At 40.2% G+C, this 21355-nt stretch overlaps 1 protein-coding gene across 6 annotated transcripts in view; it reads left to right on the top strand.

Annotated features, from left to right (window-relative positions):
• The first annotated feature begins 332 nt into the window (after positions 1-332).
• tarbp2 (TAR (HIV) RNA binding protein 2) overlaps positions 333-21355 on the top strand; it is a 27362-nt gene continuing 6339 nt past the window's right edge. The window contains exons 1-3 of one of the 6 annotated variants that reach the window (XM_010905841.4): positions 333-563; positions 6406-6479; positions 11364-11607. In XM_010905841.4, the coding sequence (XP_010904143.1) occupies positions 511-563; positions 6406-6479; positions 11364-11607 (371 nt within the window). In that variant the 5' untranslated portion in view covers positions 333-510. Of the gene's footprint in view, positions 564-6405; positions 6535-11363; positions 11608-14979; positions 15041-21355 lie in introns of those variants that run through there. The other 5 variants (XM_010905842.3, XM_020045126.2, XM_020045125.2 and 2 more) reach the window with 5 other exon arrangements.

Here is a 21355-nt window from a genome sequence, read left to right as displayed (position 1 = left end):
GTGCTACATATACATTTTCTCACAGTTGACTCAGTCAGAGGATGTCTTTTAGTTTCAATAAGTATTACTAGCATTCATATAGTGAGATGGGGACTGGTGTAGCGAGTGACAGAGTTGAAAACCAGGAGCCCCTGAGGCCCAGAAGGACTGGGAACTCTGACCTAGTGTTTTTGTTTCTTTTTTTTTAAACAATCTGCTGCCGCCTTGAGGCGAATTCAATGCGAGTAAAATATCCCGCGAAATGGCACGTGTCGTCTTGTTAAACGAGCGAATCTACAGCCTCTAACGGGCCAATGAGAATTCGAGAAGGAAACAGTTCCGGGTGCCCAATGACGACGTCATAATTCACTGAACAAATGCATTTTTGGTGGGACTTGAAGGGTGCGACGTATCTCTTCACATGTCGCTACCACTATCGACTTGGAGAGTATCAGTTAGCTAATGAAATCAAGTGTTAGTAGGGGCGGGATTTGCAATCCGCAACCTTGGCTTTCTCTGGGTCGATAGGGAATGAACAACGAGACAACACCGGGCAGTTGCAAGAAAAACTCTGGGTGTTCCAGGTAAGCATGTTGCGATATGTGTAGCTAGGAAGTTAGCATCAGCACATACCTACCTTATTAGAAAACTAAATAAATAAAATGTCATGTAGTCTAACCAATAAGAGTTTGCTGTGTCATGTTAACTATATAACAATGAACACGCATAAACTACGTTATTATTCATGAAACTAGCCATAAAAAATTGCATTGTAGAATAGTTTGTAGTGTAGGCCAGGGCTGGCCAGACAAGCAAATAAAATCACCACCTATCCAGCAACATTTACAATACAAAATTAGTTACAAAGTAACTATACATAATACCCTAAAAACATTTATCAAAATAAAATTATACGATTATTTTGTATTGGATTTAATTTAATTACCAGCATTTTGTTTATTAAACATGCAACAAATGTTTTTTTTATTTGCTCTGAGTAAGACTTTGATGTTATCTCAGTTATTAACCGAAATCCGAACTTCACTGAGCCAGGTGATATAAACATTTCTGTCGCTCTGTGAGAAGGACAGTTAATCCTTTTTAGTCCCGTTACAGAAGTCGCTCTGGATACGTGTCTGCTAAATTACCAAACAACTCCTTAAGACTGTGTGGTTGTTACATTTTAACAGAAATTAAGTCAATCTCTGGTGGTAGTGTGTTAAAACAATGCTATTAAAAATCAAGTAACCAAGCAGCTTGCACTGATGGTCAATACTGAGCCAAATAATTCCAACTGAGTGTGGAATGTATTTATCATAATACACAAAACCTAATAGTCAAACACAGAAATGGTTACAATCGTTTCACATGCATATCTTTTTTCCTATAAGGTATTCTTGAACCACTTCAGATAATGTCTTTGTTTTCATATAACATTGTGAATCTCTTCTGATCAAGGTGAATTGTAAAAAACAATTGTTTCTGAATTAGAAATGCTATTTATTAAGAAAAGAGAAGATACAGTACCATGCAAATCCCACCAAGCTCCTGCAAGTTAACTCTAGCCAACACGACACTGTCAGCTAGCCATTAGCTATCTGCCCCAATATCAAAACATATAGGAGAGGATTTTGATGATGGCTTCTGCTCAGGATTCTCGGATGTAATCTATCATTAACCAACTCTGCAAAAGGTCTAATGACAAAATAGTCTATGCCATTACTACACAATGTTACATTCACAATATTGAAGCTCTAAAAGTCGCAGAACATTAATCTTTGGTTTAGAATGAATTCAAAGTAGAATGATGAACAAATGAACTAACCAACAGAGTGCAACAAACTGCTGCACACATGAAAGACAGCAGCTAACAATGCAATCTGCAAATATTGTAAGTGTATATACAGTACCAGTCAACTCTTTTATTTGAAAGGGTGTGTCCAAACCTTTGACTGGTCCTGAATATGTACCCCCAACAATATCACATTTATGTAAGTATTCAGACCCCTTTATTCAGTCCATTGTTGAGGCACATTTGGGGTGTTTCTCCCATTCTTCGGTGTAGATACTACCAACCTCTGTCAGGCTGGATGGGGAACATCACTGCTCAGCCCTTTTCAGGTGTGTCCATAGATGTTCTAACAGGTTCAAGTCCAGGCTCTGGCTCGGCCAATCAAGGACAATCCCAGAATCCTGAAGCCATTCCTGCATTGTCTTGGCTGTTTACTTAGGGTTGCTGTCCTGTTGAAGGTGAACCTTTGCCTTAGTCTGAGGTCCTGAGTTCCCTGGAGCAGGTTTTCATCGGTCTGTACTTTGCTCTGCTTCATTCCCACAGTCTTGACAAATCTTCCAGTACCTGCCACTGAAAAACGTCCCCCTGCATTATGCTGCCATTACCATGCTTTATTGAAGGGGTGGTATTGGGCTGGTGATGAGTGGTGCCTGGTTTCCTCCAGACTTGACGCTTTGCATTAGAGTTCAATCTTGGTTTTGTCCGACCAAAGTATCTTGTTTCTCATGGTCTGAGAGTCCTTTAGGTGCCCTTTGGCAAACTCCAATGTAGGGCAGCACGATTAATTGAAATCAAAATAAAATTGTGATTTGGACATGTGATTTCTCATCTGCAAAATGGTGCAATTTTGACTTATTTCCTTTTTACACACAATCAAAATTACACTTTACTGGTGTGCCATCCTTGCTAAACTCATATTTGTATTTGTTTACAATTCATTGGGACTTGATTTTAGAATCTGTATTATTACTTAAAAATATTTCTGATTATTTTTAAAAAGGTTGGTGCCTGCGAAGCAATCATGTCAGTCAAAACATACTTTTGGTCTGTATGTGGACATGCGACCTTCACTCCAGTATGAGCATCCCATTCCAAAACCATGGGCATTAATAAGGAGTTGGCCCCCCCTTTGCAGCTTTTACAACGGTCACTCTTCTGGGAAGGTTTTCCACAAGATTCTGGAGTGTCTCTGTGGGAATTTGTGCCCAATCAGCCAAAAGAGGATTTGTGAGGTCAGACACTGATGTTGGACGAGAAGGCCTGGCCTGCAATCGCTATTCCAATTCTTCCCAAAGGTGTTCAATGGGTTTGAGGTCAGGGTTCTGAAGCCCACTCAAGTCCCTTTACACCAACCTCATCAAACCTTGTCTTTATAGACCTCACAAAGGGCCTTTCCCCAACTGTCTAAACCTTCTTTGTATCCTGAAGCATCAAGATGACCCTTAACTGAAATGAAGGGGCCTAGCCTAAACCCTGAAACACAGCCCCAGACCATTATCCCTCCTCCATCAAACCTTTCAGTAGGCACTATCCATTCCAGTAGGTAGTTTTCTCCTGGCATCTGCCACACCCAGATTTGTCCATCAGACTGCCAGATAGTGAAGAGTGATTCATCACTCCAGATAATGTTTTCTCTGCTCTAGAGTCCCGTGGCGGCTTGCTTTACTCCGCTCCAGCTAATGCTTGTCATTGCACATTTTGATGTGAGGCTTACGTATCAATCAAATTTCAATCACATTTATTTATAAAGCCCTTTTTACAACAGCAGTTGTCACAAAGTGCTTTTACAGAAACACCCGGCCTTAAACCCCAAGGAGCAAACAACGTACAGCTGCTCGGCCATGAAACCCATTTTGTGAAGCTCCTGACACACAGTTCCTGTGTTGATGTTGCTTCCAGAGGCAGTTTGGAATTCTGTGAGTGATGCAACAGATGGTAAGCCATTTTTACACGCTTCAGCACTCTGCAGCCCTTCTCTGTGAGTTTGCTTGGTCTACCACTTCGTGGCTGGGCTATTGTTGCTCCTAGATGCTTCCAATTCACAATTATATCACTTACATTTTACTGTGGCAGATCTAACAGGGCAGAAATGTCACAACCTGACATTTGGCAAAGGTGGCATCCTATGACGGTGCCTTGTTTAAAGTCACTGAGCTCTTCAGTATGACTCATTGTACTGCCGATGTTTGTCTTTGACGTTTACCGTACATATGTCCTGTGGCTGTAAGTCTCGAATCGATCAATCAAAATATACAATACATTGTTATGACCACATGTCGCAATCGTCCAAATTTATTAACAATGAATTAAGCTGACAACTGAATTAAATACATTTTTGAGGAATTCTCTTCAATAAAGAAAAATGTATGAAAACATGCGAAGTTAGGCTTGGCAAAAAACCTGTAGAGTACACTATGTATTATGTATTGTATATTTTAACACTATGTTCTTATTGATTTTAATTTGTTAATAAGAAAAATCCTTGGATTCTTTTGTAATTTTATATTGTTAATTTATCCAGAAAGAGGACTATTTTTAGCTTTGAGTTGGTTGTTCACTAAGTCAAACTTGAATTGTAGAATTGTTTATCTTTGTTTAGCATATTGCAGTCAAATTGCGATGTCTAGAAACATTTTCAGCCCTAATCCAATGGGATTTTGTACTTTGAGTGGTTTCCGAATGGTCTACTCTTCCAAATAGGCCTGATTGGTCGAGTGCTGCAGAGAGAGTTTTTCTTCTGGAAGGTTCTCCCATCTCCACACAGGAACTCTAGAGCTCTGCAGGAGTGACTATCATGTCCTTGGTCACCTCCCTGACCAAAGCCCTTCTCTGCAATTGCTCAGTTTGGGCGAGCAATGAAGTGTGTTGGTGGTTCCAAACCTCTTCCATTTAAGAATGATGTAGGCCACTTTCTGCAGGAATGTTTTGGTACCCTTTGTCAGATTTGTGCAATCCTGTCTCAGAAGGCAATGGCAATACGTTCAACCTCATGGCTTGGTTTTTACAATGATATGCACTGTCAACTAGTGATGGGACGCGCTTAGTCATCGCTTTGCGGCTTGTTTTCGAGATTTCAATTCAGTCTGCAAAAAGCAAAAGGGCTGAGGCATGCATCCGAGCAGCCATACCACCTGATTGATGATGTTTGAAGCTTCATTTGATCACATGCTTTTTCCAAAGCCTTTTGTAAAATGCAGGCTTCTACAGTTGTTCAATGCCTGTGACTTTCAAACACTGACCTCTACTAGTCACCTTATTTAAGAATTTATATAAATTAAATGTCAGCATTTTCATTCCAGGGATGGCCTAGCCGGTAGCATTGCAGACTCATAATTAGTAACAGGTAGTAGTGTGAGATCAAATCCGGATGTAGTTTGGCCACCTTTTCAGGTCAAACAATGCTGTTTATTATTCAAATATTTTGTTTAATTTAGTGTCTTATGACTCTTGCATTTCTAATTAAAAACATTAGAACAGATGCACAGTTTAAAAGCTAGCTGGAAAGGCAAGAAGAATGTGTGTCTACCAACCTTGCATTCTAATTTTCCTTCGCAATGTGCATGCCTAACCATTGCGCCACACAGTTTTATCGGATTTTATGGAAAAAGGCATCTTATAGAAACATTAAACGTGAAATGTATTCCTGACCAGCAGGTGTCCCCACTGTGCAGTGAGTTCAAAAGCCTGGAGAGAATGAAATGCTTTTTATTTTCAAATGGAAACAGGATTCGCATGTGCCTGATTTCGAAAGTCATAGCAAATTATGTGAATACTTTTGTCAATGTGATATTTTTTTGAATACATATGCAAAAATGTCTAAACCTGTTTTTGCTTTGTCATTATATGGTATTGTGTGTAAACTGAAGAAAATTTGATTGAATCGATTTTAGAATACATTTGTAATGTAACAAAATGTGGAAATATGAAAGGTTCTGTTCTTTCTGAATGCACTGGACATAAAGTTGCCCTGCAACTATACTAATGATCTGCTTTCCAGAGGGCAACTGCAAACGGATCAGTCAATATCATTAACATTTTAGTCATTTAGGAGACGCTCTTATCCAGAGCAACTTACAATAAGTGTTTTTGTTAAGGTGTCTTGGAAAAACGTATTTTCGCATTTAACAGAAAGGATGCTGAAACCTCTTAGACATGCCTGTCCTAAATATTACCTACATTGTTGCATAAACTTGAGCAAGTCAAGTTTCCAATCATGTTTGTCAGAGATTATTGGTACGTTCACAGACAAATCATGTTAAAACAGCTGGGATACACTGAATTGCCTGTGTGCAAACCCGTTAACAGTCCTCTTTCCATCCAAAGTTATTTTGATGAAAATTGATATATTCCATTATGTGATCAATGTAATTTCCTAGTTTTAGCTGATGGGTGAGTTTCCCTGCTAGTCTTGACAATACGCTCTTGTCTCTGGTGAGGTGGGCAGTGGGGGAGCGGGTCATCTGGGCAGACAACTTACCTAGTTGCTCTGAAACTCCCCCTTTCTGTCCGTTGGTTGAGCATGCACTGCTGCCTGTCAATCATGTTGTAGTTCCTCAGAGAAACAAGATGTTGGCAATGTAAAAAGTGAAATGAGAAACATAATGTGTTCTCTCTCCCTCCAATGTCATCCTCAGTATTGAGCAAATGCTGGCTGTGAACCCCGGCAAGACGCCCATCAGTCTGCTGCAGGAGTATGGAACGCGGATAGGTAAGGCAGAGATGGTCTAGCCTAGGAATGCTTCCTCTACTGTCTCAGAGTCTGGGTAAGGTTTCATTCTGTTCTGGCTTCGCTAAATGTAACTATTCAGAATGGGCTGGTTTAAAACATTCAAACTGTTTATTAGAATGCAGGGGCTGTGATTTCTGATTTCTCTGGAACCGGAACAGGCCATGGCTAAATATACAGAGATTTCTGTGAATGTACGGACTTTTGTTTTTACCTACCTGTTTAGCTTGTTCACTCAGGTCACTGGTGAAGCCTACAATCGTTGCACACAATTGTTCAAACTTGCCATGATGTTGTAAGCTATTAAAATAAGCACAATTTCATGTGCTGTTTTCAGCTGTGGAGCAGTCTACAAATGCAGTATTGACATGATTGTGCAAACATTACGTTTTAGCAAAAAACAAGCGCACCAGACAGGCTGTTTTGTGATTTCCATGTTTTTCTAAGCTGCAGAGTTACATCATAGAACTACTCTAGCCTTGATTCATTTGTTTGTTGAATAATCTGGTCCAGATTCCCGGGCCGGTTGGTAGGCCTAGCTTGGCCAAAATCTCTATATGCATAGCCATGGCCTTATTGGAATTAAACATACTATACATGGAAGTTTTGCATTGCTATTTAAGAAAATGGACCTTTCTGATGTGCAGTAATAGTGGAATGAGCATGCTTCTTGTTACTTACAGGGATATTTTGTTTTTAGAATGTTTGGCAAACCAAATTTTCCACTTTCCAGTTTTGGTGAAACTTTCCTTTCTAGGAATTATTTGTCTGTCTTGTTGTGTTCACAAGACATTTACTGCAGTTTTCGGACACGTCCTAAAACATGTTCTAAATCGTTTCCAATTAAATTATAAAGATTAGAATATTTTTTTGTAGGGGGTTCTTTTTTCCCCCTGCATCAACATCACTAGTTGTGCATCTCTAGAGACAGACTGGCTACTCTACCCATAAGATGTTGCCAGAGCTCCGCTCCGTGATGAAACCTAGTAGGCATGTCATCTCATGCTTGTCTACATCGGCTGTGTCGCTACACCTGTCGTGTAGAGATGGAACGTGGCGACAGCACATTTAGCCTTGACGGCCATGATCTGTGGAATGCTGGATGTGTGCTGGCCATGATCTGTGGAATGCTGGATGTGTGCTGGCCATGATCTGTGGAATGCTGGATGTGTGCTGGCCATGATCTGTGGAATGCTGGATGTGTGCTGGCCATGATCTGTGGAATGCTGGATGTGTGCTGGCCATGATCTGTGGAATGCTGGATGTGTGCTGGCCATGATCTGTGGAATGCTGGATGTGTGCTGGCCATGATCTGTGGAATGCTGGATGTGTGCTGGCCATGATCTGTGGAATGCTGGATGTGTGCTGGCCATGATCTGTGGAATGCTGGATGTGTGCTGGGGCGAGACGTGCCGTACACAGGTGTAGAAACGCGTGCTGAGATGAGGGTACCGCAGGAACTGAACACCGTTTGAGTGATACACATTTATGACGGTAGTAGAGTTGTTGCATTGAAAGGCCTTCATAGACCTTGAAGACAGGAGATGGTTGGGTAGTTAATTGGGTCATTTTGATGCATTTTTTGAGTGGTTATTTAGGACTAAAAATTATCCTAAAATAAAATTAAAATGTGTCCAATATATAATTATTTTAAAAAGTACTTGAACATCTCCATTTAAATGTGAAATATGTATTTCATACTGCATTCAATATTTTTCCCATTGTGTCCAGTAGAGGGCAACATTATTTACAGCATTTATTAGACAAGTTATATTTAGGCCTTCATGCTTAAAATATAACTTATGCATACTGTGGTTCTATTGGCAATGGACTTTTTAAACACTGTATGTATTTGTATATTGAGTGCTGATGTAGTAACCGTACTAATGAGCAGTTGCAGCCGATCCCCTGTGTTTTTCAGTTACTTCTCTCTCTCAAAATCTCTGGGCTTCAGGCCTGGAACTGCATATCACAAGCTTGCCTATGGGGGCGGTGTGCGCACCAGTGATGTACTAGGGATTTTATTGTATGACTTTTACAGAACAATTTTAATGGTTTACCTTTGGGTTTTTAAATGAATGAGCTGGTCTCTGTATTCATGAAAGTAGCTCTAAGCTCTCCTATATCAGGTATAGTCTGGCTGCTGCAGTTAAGCAAGAAATATACTCACTGTGTAGAAAAAGGAAAAACTGGACAAGATAAACAGTACATATGCATGAAAAAAGCAGCAGCATCACATTACAGTGCAAAGCAATATTCTTATAACTTGGAAAAATATACTTGTTACAGGAATGGAAGAAAGCATGGCTGTGTGTCTACATGCTTTGGGAATACGTTTTTGCAATCTAAGCTGACTTAGCAAAATTGATAACCAGTTAACATGGCATACAGCTAAACAGGGAAGGAACATTGTTGAAAGAAATCAAGAGATCAAGTTCAGCTTTTGAGCTGGCAGTTACGGGACAAGAAACCAAAGAATTGGAGAACTAGGATTGTTTTGTGAAATTGGACTTTGGGTTTTGGACAGTAGAATGAACAAAAACCACAAAGTGCAAGCTGAACTGTTTTCTCTCCATAATGCTAGGTAATAGGTAATGCAATTGATAATTTTTCGGGTTTTGAGAAATTCTGATGTTGCCTCCCTTAGTTGTACTGCAGTTGTAATGCAAGAACTGTATCTCCCATGTTTCTCGTTTCACCACATTGGAAGTGGAAGTAGTTTATCTATGCCATGCCTGTTAACCATGTCTGGGGCATGCCATCCTTGTGCTGGTGGCGTGCTGTCTGGGGCATGCCATCCTTGTGCTGGTGGCGTGCTGTCTGGGGCATGCCATCACTGTGCTGGTGGCGTGCTGTCTGGGGCATGCCATCACTGTGCTGGTGGCGTGCTGTCTGGGGCATGCCATCACTGTGCTGGTGGCGTGCTGTCTGGGGCATGCCATCACTGTGCTGGTGGCGTGCTGTCTGGGGCATGCCATCACTGTGCTGGTGGCGTGCTGTCTGGGGCATGCCATCTCTGCACGCCAGACCATTTATGCATTCTGGGTGGTCAGATGTGTAATAATAGATAGCTAGACTAACCAGCTGGCTCATGTTTAGCGTTGGCCGTCGGCTGAAACTATAATTAGAAATAGATATCACTTTGTTGTCATTGCTAGCCAATGCTGAGATGACATTCTGGCGGTAGTCAACTAGCAGGGCAACCTTTGTCAACAGTGTTGCACAGTGGATTGTAGATTAGTCTTTTAATTACTTTTCAATGTTTATGGCTATTTCTGGTTTGGCAAAATACCTCTCTCCAAACAAGTATGTGAATCCGATTCCCTAGTTGGCAAGTTATTGCCATAGCGATGGATCGTGTTATGTTTTCTGTCAACCTGCCAAATCATTGTTTTTTTTTTTGTACAGTAAATCTAGTATTATGCAGCGTCAATTGCAATTAATATTCCATTGTTGGAATATTGAACTGGACTGATATTTGCCACTGTCAGTACTATTGAATTTTGTTGTCTGCATGTTAACAGAGCAAAATACAGCCCCGACTGCACAGCCACATTCAGGCACCACTGGTGTTGAATGGTCGCAGATTTCCACATACAGCTCCGGAAACAATTAAGAGACCACTGCGAGGAACAGAAGCGTTCAATTTGCAGTGGACTTTTAATTTCAACCCTATCCTCACTCAAAACCTTCTTTTTCGACTTAAAGTAAAAGGTGCAGTGGTCACTTAATTTTTTCCAGGGCTGTGGTTTCCAAACCGATGTGGCATTATTTTCTTTGACTCCATCCATTGCCCGGAAACCAAATAATTTCTATGTTCCATGTCATCTGAGTGTCGCATGTAGATGACGCTTCATAAGCGCAATAATCTAAAGCACCCGTCAGCTTTTGTTACATGCATTTCATGTCAACTCCCAAAACACTCTGGGCTGATCACAAAACAGGCTCCACGCTCAGCTGAGTTGATGCCAGCAGAAGTAGAATGAATGATGTGGTTCTGGTTGGCTATAAGCCCTACTGGGAATGAGCAGAATAACAAGGTGAGGGGATTTCAGAACCGGTGCACCTAATGTCACGTCACATGTAGGTCCTATGTAGAGCTACTGATATTGTGTTTGAATAGTCATTTTGATGATGTGAATATGTATTTCATAGCTCTAGTGTCCGGCCACTGCAGTGTATGGCAAGTGCACGTGACTGGACAGCCATTGAACCAGGGAACTGTCTGGATGATCAACTCTAACATGCTTAAAGCAAAACTTTCCCTTTAAACTCCAGTGCTGTGATTGGCTGTGATCTTGACCTATTTGTCATTATTATGACTTTGTTGCTTATGTAAAACACCATTGTAGTAATTGCCATTTCCTCAAGCAGTTCACTTAATTTATTAGAAACCATTTCTAAATAGGTTCTGTAATAATTTTACCCTCTAAAGCTTGTGTTAAATGTGCTTTCAGTATTTTTAAAAAGTAGTTGGCCGTGAGACTCCAAAATGTTATGTACCGGATGAGGAGGATTTGTTTTGAATGAGGAATAAAGTTATTATAACTCACCCATCATCCACATGGGAGGAAAATGCCCAGGTTTAGCTCCTTTAATGTGTTATTAAAGATGCATGCTGGTCGCTAATCAAATGTATGATTGTGAATACCTTAGTAGCATGTTAGGATCACACTGCAATACTACATAGGCCCCTTCTATTTGAGTTCAGTCACTTTTTAATCAAACTTTGAACATGCTGCCCATAGTAAAAGTAACTGAAAGTGAGGTGTTGGATCTGAATGACGAAACATTGTCTGATACATTTGCTGAAAGTGAACCCTTTAAAATGGAACACCTCCATACCAACCCTATTGTTCCGTTTAGGTAAGACCCCAGTGTACGACCTGCTCAAGGCTGAGGGCCAGGCGCACCAGCCCAACTTTACTTTCCGCGTGTCCGTGGGAGAGATTAGCTGCACCGGCCAAGGGCCCAGCAAGAAGGCGGCCAAGCACAAGGCAGCGGAGGCTGCCCTGAAGATGCTGAAAGGGGGAATAGGGGGACCAGTGGTGCTAGGTGGAGGTGTGGGAGAAGGGTTTATCGGAGTGGAAGTGCCTGTGGATGGGGAAAGGTGAGTGGTTTGAGAGATTGGTTTATGCAAAACTGAATTCAGTCAAGAGTAGTTGAATGGCTTCTTTAGCATTGAGGGTTATGTAGGGTCTTCTTTTTTGGAAGAAAATTCTGACTAGACAAGTATTCAAATCCCTGACCTATTTTCTCATATTACTAAAATTACTACTGAATTTCATTGAAATTTCTGTCTGTTTGATATTTTAAAATACTGAAAATCATAATCAATTATTGTATAGTGACATTGCTTTCATGTTTAGAAATATTAATAAGAAAAATTTATAAAAAACAAAACATTTTGCTTGTCTAAGTTTTCCACCACTGAGCTGTGGAAGGTCCAAGTTTGGAGTTCTCAGATTTAAGAAATTGCCTTATTGAGAACATCGTTACTTTACTATTGGTCTCCATCTGTGAACCATTAAAGTTGAGGTCACGTTTTCTGCAGGGTGGGAAGAAAGAAGCGGTTATCCAAAAAGTACCATCTGAAGGAATCTGAGTAAAAGGTTTTGTGCTCAGTTCATGATAGAGCATTTAAGCCATCTCTATAGTATGGTGGTGGCATCTTTTTAAAAGGAAAAATGGATGGAACAAAATATTAGTCCAAGAGAACCTGCTTGACAATGGGGTTCTCAATGCAACAGGTTAACTTGCATATGCAACTAAAGTATGTATTCTCTTAAAACTAACACTCTCTTGTAATGATTCTGCTATTTAGTTTCGTAGTTGGAAATCACACAAACTATTAATCCCAGAACACAACATGCATCTCAACGAGATGGTCATAGCCTTTCATAGACAGAGGCTGGGACAACCGTGGTGCCACGTTTTGCTACTGCATTTGATTATGACAGAACGAGTTTATAGTGATTGTTTAGAATGATGAAGAGCAAGACAAGACTTAGATCTAGTGTCAGTATATTGTTGTAGTTTCTCCACCAACAACACGACAAAGCTTCTTCTTGCACAAACATTAGCGTTAACACAAATTCTAATGCTAGCCATTGGCTGTGCAAGTGCCAATGCAGGATTACATACAATTAGAGTGCAGTGTGGGAAAAGCATTTTCATGGTTAGCGTTTCAGGTGAATCCCATCGTATGTTCTGTTAGTGTCTCCAATATAAAGAGCTTTGCCAGGGCCATCATTTAGCACAAGCGCATATGCACAAATTTGTGCATAAACCATGTGTGTGATCCTTTTTACAAGTTGGATTAATCAATATGAACATTTGCCATGAACATTTAGTAGAATTGCGCAAATCTATAAGCATGCATAAGCACAATGTCAGGTTGTGGAATAAGGGAACTGCTGGGACTTCTGAAACAGACTAGTTCATGTGTATTTTTTTTGCCCAGAAAGAAGGGACACATGCTGCTAATGATTTAACATTTTATGTTAATATACATGTTCTATAATCATTTATGTTAAAATATAATGCATAGGTTTGACTGTCAGTAGCTCCCTAATCACATGACCTAGATTCTTCAAATCAGTGGTTGTATTCTTCAGAGGGATGGGCCACACATTGCACAGCCCTTGGTGTTCCCATTTCAGCACCTACATGATTTTATGCAAATATTTGAAACTTTACATTTACAATAGCTTTTTCACCATGTGACCGAGAAACATAATTTCAATGCTAAATTATTTCCTACATAAGGTGGCAGGTTGCACAGTCTTTGGTTTACAATGACCCAGACTCTTCACATGGTAGAGCCACACATTACACCACCTCTGGGTAATTCATAAAGCACTGTCAAAAGGTTATATGAATATTAACACTAGATCTGCCAAATGCCTACTCCAATTGGCTTTTGGGTTTTTAATTCAAATAGAACTGCCATTTTGAAAGCTACATCCACCACCTTCCATGACTTTTCCTAAATAGGCTTCTATTACATTGTTCCATTGTCAGAATTCTAAACTGACAAACAGAAAACTATTAGGAAATATTAAAAAAGAATGTTTACCCTGTTTTCCAACTTAATCCGCCAACAGCCCTGTCACATAACGTTGCTACCCAAATGGTACACAGGTTCTAATCACCCCACACTGAATGCATGACATCAGTGGATGGATGTGCGGTACTCCCAGATCAATGATCAGACCTTGGTTGAATTTGAATGGACTTACAAATGACATGCAAGATTTCCATGATCATTCAACAACTTAATTAGGCTATTACTGAAACATAATACAGACAATATAGGCTACTTATCATGTGACTGTTTTTCAATAGGAGGTTCAGCTTATTGTGTAGGCTAATTCATCAAATGTAAATTGAAAATGTAAGTCTACAAATGTATTATACTAAATAATGATTCACAAAATGAAATACCAAGGATATTGTTTACTTGTCACCAATTACCAATTCGACAAAGGTATCACAAGTTACTGTTTTTATTATAGGATGGAATGAGAAACTAAATTGCACGCATCCTATCGTCTCTCTTTGAATTTTCGCAGCTTATTTTACTGAAGATTAAGATTCTAGAAATGTGTTAAGATACATAATTATTCACAAAACAAAATACCAAAGATGTAATTTTTTTGACAATTCTATATAGTTTGATAATGACCCAGTAGATGAACTGATGCTCTGGCTGGATGGTGATGCTGCAGGAGAATGTCCATGCTAATAGGGAGGATTAGTATGCTAATGACGCCAGACGGTGTTCACCTCTGGCAGATACTGGGGGTCTGAAAGGCCTGGCCGTTCTAGTTTTAAAGTCTTTAATATCGCTGGTCAAGAACATTACAGTCACTTTTTAGCTGTTCACTTCAGCCAAATATGGGGGAGTTACATTTAGGCCTATGAGTGCATAAACCTGACAACAAATACAATGACACCTTTTAAGGTTATGCAGGTGTAAAACCATCCAGGAACCTCGTTTCCCCAGACTGTGAACCCATAGATTCTCAAATCTCAGCCACCGGGGCTCTTGCCACTTACTGCGTTAGACCAAAGAGATACGTCATCAGTTTTAAAGGATGGTGGGGAAAAGGGTGCAATGGCACTTTGGAACTACTGCCTGCAAAGGAAGTGTAGGTGGGATGGACTGACGTGATGATCAGTGTGCTTAGGGACAGAAGCAAATATAAATTCCTATCATGCAACAAGTCCCAAGTTTTGAACGGATGCGTACAGAGCACGTCAAACACAAGGTTCAAGACCAGACGTTCCGCCCAAGCTGTAATGAGCCTGTTGAGAACCGACTAACCATAGGGTGTGAACCAGATGCCTTGTCAATTTCCACATGATACTTCATGACAGTGTAAATAGAAAGGTCAACCAGCAGGTTCAAATCTCTCGGGGTGCTAGACTTGGTGCCTTCTCAGTGCCACTGACCATTTCCCCCTGGTCTCCATTGCAGAGGGCCCAGCACTCTAACTGATGACAGTGGAAGCACCCGGGGGAAGACCCAGAGCAGCCAGGTAGTCCCTTGTTCCCATCTTATTCCTTCGCTTTTTACCGTTACCTTTCCCAATTCCTATGACGGTGACAGAGTCTTTGCCTCCCCAGGACACATGCACTGCTGTTGTTTCTGCGTTGAAGGTCCAGGTGCTCCTGTTGGAGCGGACATGTTTGCGCACCAGTCACTGCATACTTGCCTTTATGTATTTTCATCTGTAGCTCTTGTTCACTTGGAGAGTCTGTCCCTTCTTGTGGCTCCCCACTGGCTCAAGGAGATCCAGGGTTTCTGGAGTGTGTCAGTCTGCTCAATGGACGTCATTGGCATCTGCCTATCCGGCTGAACTGTCATTCCTGAGCCTAAGATCAAATTCTGCACCCAGTGCCCAGAGTGTTGGACTGGCAGCTATGTGGGGTTCCCTTGCTTAAGCAAGGCCCAGGTTCTGGTCCAACTCCCATTTATGGCATCTTCCATTGATGCCTGGCCCCAGTTTGAACTCCCGATGACCAAAATGCACATACTGGTCTCCAACCAGCAGTCATCTGTCTCAGTTGGGGAAGTGTCATTGAAGGGCCTCAGTCCTGCGTGGACGTGTCTCTTGGAAAGAGGCCTCTCCCTGAATGTTGTTGCATACATTTGGTTTGCAGGTGCTCCATCTAGGATGTAACTCTGTCCAGTTGAAATTACATTTTTAAGTCACAAGCTCAAAAAGCTAGTGATATTTTGAAGCATCAAATATTCATAAAAATTGTTAATGTGCTTAATGGGGAAAACCAAAGAGTGTGAAAAGTGTGAGCCTATCATGTCAATCATACTAAGTTAATTTCAGGGCTTTAAGTCATGTTACCAGAGAACTACTGCATATCGAAGTGGTTTTCACATAAGTACTTTTAGAAAAATTTAGAATGATTTCTTTGGGAAGTCAAAGGTTGTGCAACATGCTGGTTTATGTAGGGAATTATCTAGCATTAAAATGATATGTATCAGTCACATGTTGAGAAAGCTGTTGAAAACTTAGTTTTAAATATTTCTATAAAATTGTGTAGGTGCTTAACTTGGAAACCAAAGGGTGTACAGTATGTGTCTCTTCTCTCTGAAGAATACAACATTGATTTGAAGCATCTAGGTCATGTGATCTCGGAGCAATTGAATTTACAAGTGATTCTGTCCATATGTTTATTTTGTTACAATGTTGTTGTGTTTTTGAAAACCAAAGGCTGTGCAACATGCTGCTGTGTAGAGAATCATCTATCCTCAACGTTGTTTCCTGGTCATATGGTGAAAAGTGTATTGTTAATGTAAAGTTTATATAAAATCATGTAGGAGCTTAATGGCAAACCCAAGGGCTGTGCAATGTGTAGTCCTTCCTTCTGAAGAATACTGTTTTGATTTTGTTGGATTTTGGCAATTTTGTGTAGTGGAAAAATGATAGAGAACCCATTTGAGTCAAGGGGGAATTACATGCAGTTTTAATATGCAGCACAGTTGTTCCATTACATCGTCACATAATTTTAACGGTTGCTCCTCGATATGTATTAGATGTGTTTAGTTAGAGCAATGCATTCAATTCTGCCATAGGGACCACGATAATTCACGCCAACCCCCATTCGTGATGAACAGTCACACATTCCTGAGGTTGACAGTGTGTGACTTCCTGAGAATCTAAACACAGATGTACTGTTGTTCCTCAATATATAGACACTTCACTTGTAACAAAACATACATTCATACAGTCATAATACAATCAGACCACTACAATTTCAAGCATCTAGTTCATGAGATCAGACAGCTATTGAAAATCTAATATTTCATTAAAATATTTACAAATGTATAATAACAGAAATTTTAAGCAATCTATAAAGAGCAAATGATTTCCCTTTCTTTCTGAACAGTTAAACGTTGGTTTCAAGTTTGTTGGTGATGTATTCAAATGTTTTTCAGATTTAAAAATGTTGAAGATGCACTTGGCTGATGCTCTCTTGCAACTTGCATTGGATTTGCTTAGAATACCAACAATGTTGACCACAATGTCTCATGCTGTTTTAAAACTCTGTTTGGAATAGGAGAAATGAGACTTGTGCAGTGTTGTACACCTTTCCTCTTTGATAACTAAACTGAGGTCTGTCGTTTGAATCATTTGCAAGCTATTGATCTTTGTTTGTCAAATATCGAATGTCAGGCTAACTTTACCACGTTCTGTTATAATAAGTGGTTTTATATGATGCTAGTGTAATTCATCAAATGACTGCTTTATATGGACTGTCATTACAAATTATCTGCTGTGGTCAAATTACATGAAATATCATAGCCCTTTAAGAAACGCTGCATGAAAGGAGCAATGGAAAAACATTGAAATCTAAATGTATTTTTCACATGTGATTCACACATTCTTGAAAATGAACTTGAACAAAGTGAACTTGAACAAAATGAAGCAATTATTTGAGTGTTCTGCCACAATCCGCTTAACAAATGTGACATGTATCAGACACTGCAGACTACCAGCTACCATCTAATCAGTGCATAATTGAACTGATCAATTCCCTCTCAAAGACCAACACATTTGTATTTTGCTAGAAGTGCAATGAAAGGGCCAGGTTAGCTGTTAAAGAACAATTACACTGACCCAATTACCCTCTCTAGCAACTGGTAGGTCAGGCACATGAACTCAGTTGTGATTCTTGGCCTTACCAATGTTCGTGTATTGGTGAAACTTTTGGTTTAAGCAACATTATGATAAGATTTGGAGGGATTTAGCAACATTTGGAGAGTTATTTTTTTTTTAAGTAACTCATCAAAATATTTACAAACAATGAAAAGATGGATGGATATATGTAATGGATATACACTCACCTAAAGGATTATTAGGAACACCTGTTCAATTTCTCATTAATGCAATTATCTAATGAACCAATCACATGGCAGTTGCTTCAATGCATTTAGGGGTGTGGTCCTGGTCAAGACAATCTCCTGAACTCTAAACTGAATGTCAGAATGGGAAAGAAAGGTGATTTAAGCAATTTTGAGCGTGGCATGATTGTTGGTGCCAGACGGGCCAGTCTGAGTATTTCACAATCTGCTCAGTTACTGGGATTTTCACGCACAACCATTTCTAGGGTTTACAAAGAATGGTGTGAAAAGGGAAAAACATCCAGTATGCGGCAGTCCTGTGGGCGAAAATGCCTTGTTGATGCTAGAGGTCAGAGGAGAATGAGCCGACTGATTCAAGCTGATAGAAGAGCAACTTTGACTGAAATAACCAACCGACTGAAGTTACAACCGAGGTGTGCAGCAAAGCATTTGTGAAGCCGCAGCAAAGCATTTGTGAAGCCACAACACGCACAACCTTGAGGCGGATGGGCTACAACAGCAGAAGACCCCACCGGGTACCACTCATCTCCACTACAAATAGGAAAAAGAGGCTACAATTTGCACGAGCTCACAAAAATTGGACAGTTGAAGACTGGAAGAATGTTGCCTGGTCTGATAAGTCTCGATTTCTGTTGAGACATTCAGATGGTAGAGTCAGAATTTGGCATAAACAGAATGAGAACATGGATTCATCATGCCTTGTTACCACTGTGCAGGCTGGTGGTGGTGGTGTAATGGTGTGGGGGATGTTTTCTTGGCGCACTTTAGGCCCCTTAGAGCCAATTGGGCATCGTTTAAATGCCATGGCCTACCTGAGCATTGTTTCTGACCATGTCCATCCCTTTATGACCACCATGTACCCATCCTCTGATGGCTACTTCCAGCAGGATAATGCACCATGTCACAAAGCTTGAATCATTTCAAATTGGTTTCTTGAACATGACAATGAGTTCACTGTACTGAAATGGCCCCCACAGTCACCAGATCTCAAGCCAATAGAGCATCTTTGGGATGTGGTGGAACGGGAGCTTCGTGCCCTGGATGTGCATCCCACAAATCTCCATCAACTGCAAGATGCTATCCTATCAATATGGGCCAACATTTCTAAAGAATGCTTTCAGCACCTTGTTGAATCAATGCCATGTAGAATTAAGACAGTTCTGAAGGCGAAAGGGGGTCAAACACTATTAGTATGGTGTTCCTAATAATCCTTTAGGTGAGTGTAGATATCTTTATATTAGGAGGACTCTGTGTGTGGGCATTGGTCTTTGATCCTTATCTTCACAGAGGAAGGAGAACAATGGAGAAACATTTCGCCCCAGCTTGTTGCCTGCTGATAGCCAGTTGTTTATGTGTGGCTGTTTATCTTGCTATCGGAATTGGTTTGTCGCTGTGTTTTCTTCATCTCTTGGCTCTCTTAATGTAATCTCGTTCTTTCAAAAAGGTTAGCTGGTTAAGGGTAGCTTTCAGGCTACAATGTATCTGTAAGGCTTGTATCTCCAATGGGACTGCTTAATTATCTGGGTTCTTCATCCCAAATAATAAACAGGACAGTGAATTCAGAAAGTATCCAGACCTCTTCACTTATTCCACATTTTGTTACCTCAAAGCCTTTGATTACATTTTTATTCATGTTTTCTCATCAATTCACATGGAATACTTTTTTTTTAATGTTTACAAATTTATAAACAAATAAAAAAAACTAAAATATCACATTTACATGAGTATTCACATGTATTTTTAAATTCACATCCCTTTTCCATTGACTATTCTTTATATTTCAGGAATATCACACCTGTCTTTATAAGGTCCAACAGTTGACTGTGCATGTCAAAGCATAACCAAGCCATGAGGTTGAGGCACAGATCTGGGGAATGGTACCAAAATGTTTCTGCAGCATCAAAAAAGCCCCTGAAAACACAGTGGTCTCCATCATTCTTAAATGGAAAAAGTTTGGAACCACCAACATTTCTTAGAGCTGGCAGCCCGGCCCAACTAAGTAATCGGGGGAGAAGGACCTTTGTCAGGGAGATGACCCACTTAGAGTTCCTTTTGGCAATCTCCCTGCAGACTTTCATGTGCCTTTTATTAAGGAGTGGCTTCCAACAGGCCACTCTACCATAAAGGCCTGATTTGTGTAGTGTTGCAGAGATGGTTGTTGTCCTGAAAGGCTCTTCCATCTCTACACAATCCTCTTCTCCCCCAGTTGCTCAGTTTATCAACATGAAATGTCATGGATTTTGTGCATTATTCTGAGTTTTAATAGATCTGAATATACAAAGGCACTGACATTGCCATGGTTCTATTATTGTATAGAATCAGCTGATGGTGTTGCCGGCACAACCTGGTTCTATTGGAGGAGCTCGACAAGCTGCCAATCCCACTCTTATTGGTTGACACTAACATTTTACCCCACGTTGGACACTGAATGATGAATGTAGAGGGATTTTTTAATGTCAATGACTGAATGTTTCAGCAATGTTTCATAATCAACAACATGGAAGTAAGATTACAGACTGTTAATTGTGTGTCAGAACGCAGAAAATAACTCTGAAGCGAAATTGCAGCTGATATCTTAATTAGATTATTTTATCTAATCAGAACCTTTAAAAACGGTTGTACATCTACGTGCCAAACTGCAGCCCTGATAACAAGTTGTATTGGTGATGCATTGCAACTCCTGCACGACCAGTGGCTGCGTTACCATTCTATAAACAGCATTAGCCCCGAAATGTAAGTGAATCAAAAATTACTAGATGTAAGTTATTTAGGATAAAGATTTTTATCTACACTATTCAAAAGTATTGCTAGTCTTGTGTTCACATTAGAGGCCCGCATTTTTGCAGATATGACAATTATATTATGACACATTTCTATTGGAGTAGATTCTGAACATTTTAGTCATGACAGTGGGGACTTGGGGTCTAGGATTTATTGTTAGTTAGGTGAACAGAAAAAGAGTAGGAAGCAAAAAGCCATGCACTGCAGGACCAATCAGAAGTTTTTGTGGACTATAGTGGGGAAGTTAATTTGCCAATAAGCAAACGACATAGTTTTATAAAGCAGTGAGTCCATGCTTGTTACCATTCCTTGTTTTTGGGCTCATCTACTGTTGAAAATAGCCGACTACAGACTTGTAGTTTGAATGGGCAGGGATCTGGAAATGCTAAAATATAGAGTATGGTCCCCAGGCTTTTTCACACAGTGCTTACCCACTCAAAGCTGGCCTTAATGGGAGTGACTATATTATTTGTTTCCTTTTGATAACAGCTAATCAAAATACTGATGAACTTGACTTCCAGTGGAGCAGTATTTCTAGTGTTTGATGATGTACTGGACAACAAACACTTGTCCAGTACATCCAGTCTAGCCTAGCCAGCCACTTCATATCACAAAAAGTATGGCAACTAGTAGCACCTGCAATTTCCTAGCTCAATGCTTTAGTAAAATTACAACTGTAACTGCCTTG

This window comes from Esox lucius, chromosome 17, assembly GCF_011004845.1.
Source record: "Esox lucius isolate fEsoLuc1 chromosome 17, fEsoLuc1.pri, whole genome shotgun sequence".
Classification (NCBI taxonomy): Eukaryota; Metazoa; Chordata; class Actinopteri; order Esociformes; family Esocidae; genus Esox; species Esox lucius.
This window is presented reverse-complemented; position numbering and strand designations above follow the sequence as displayed.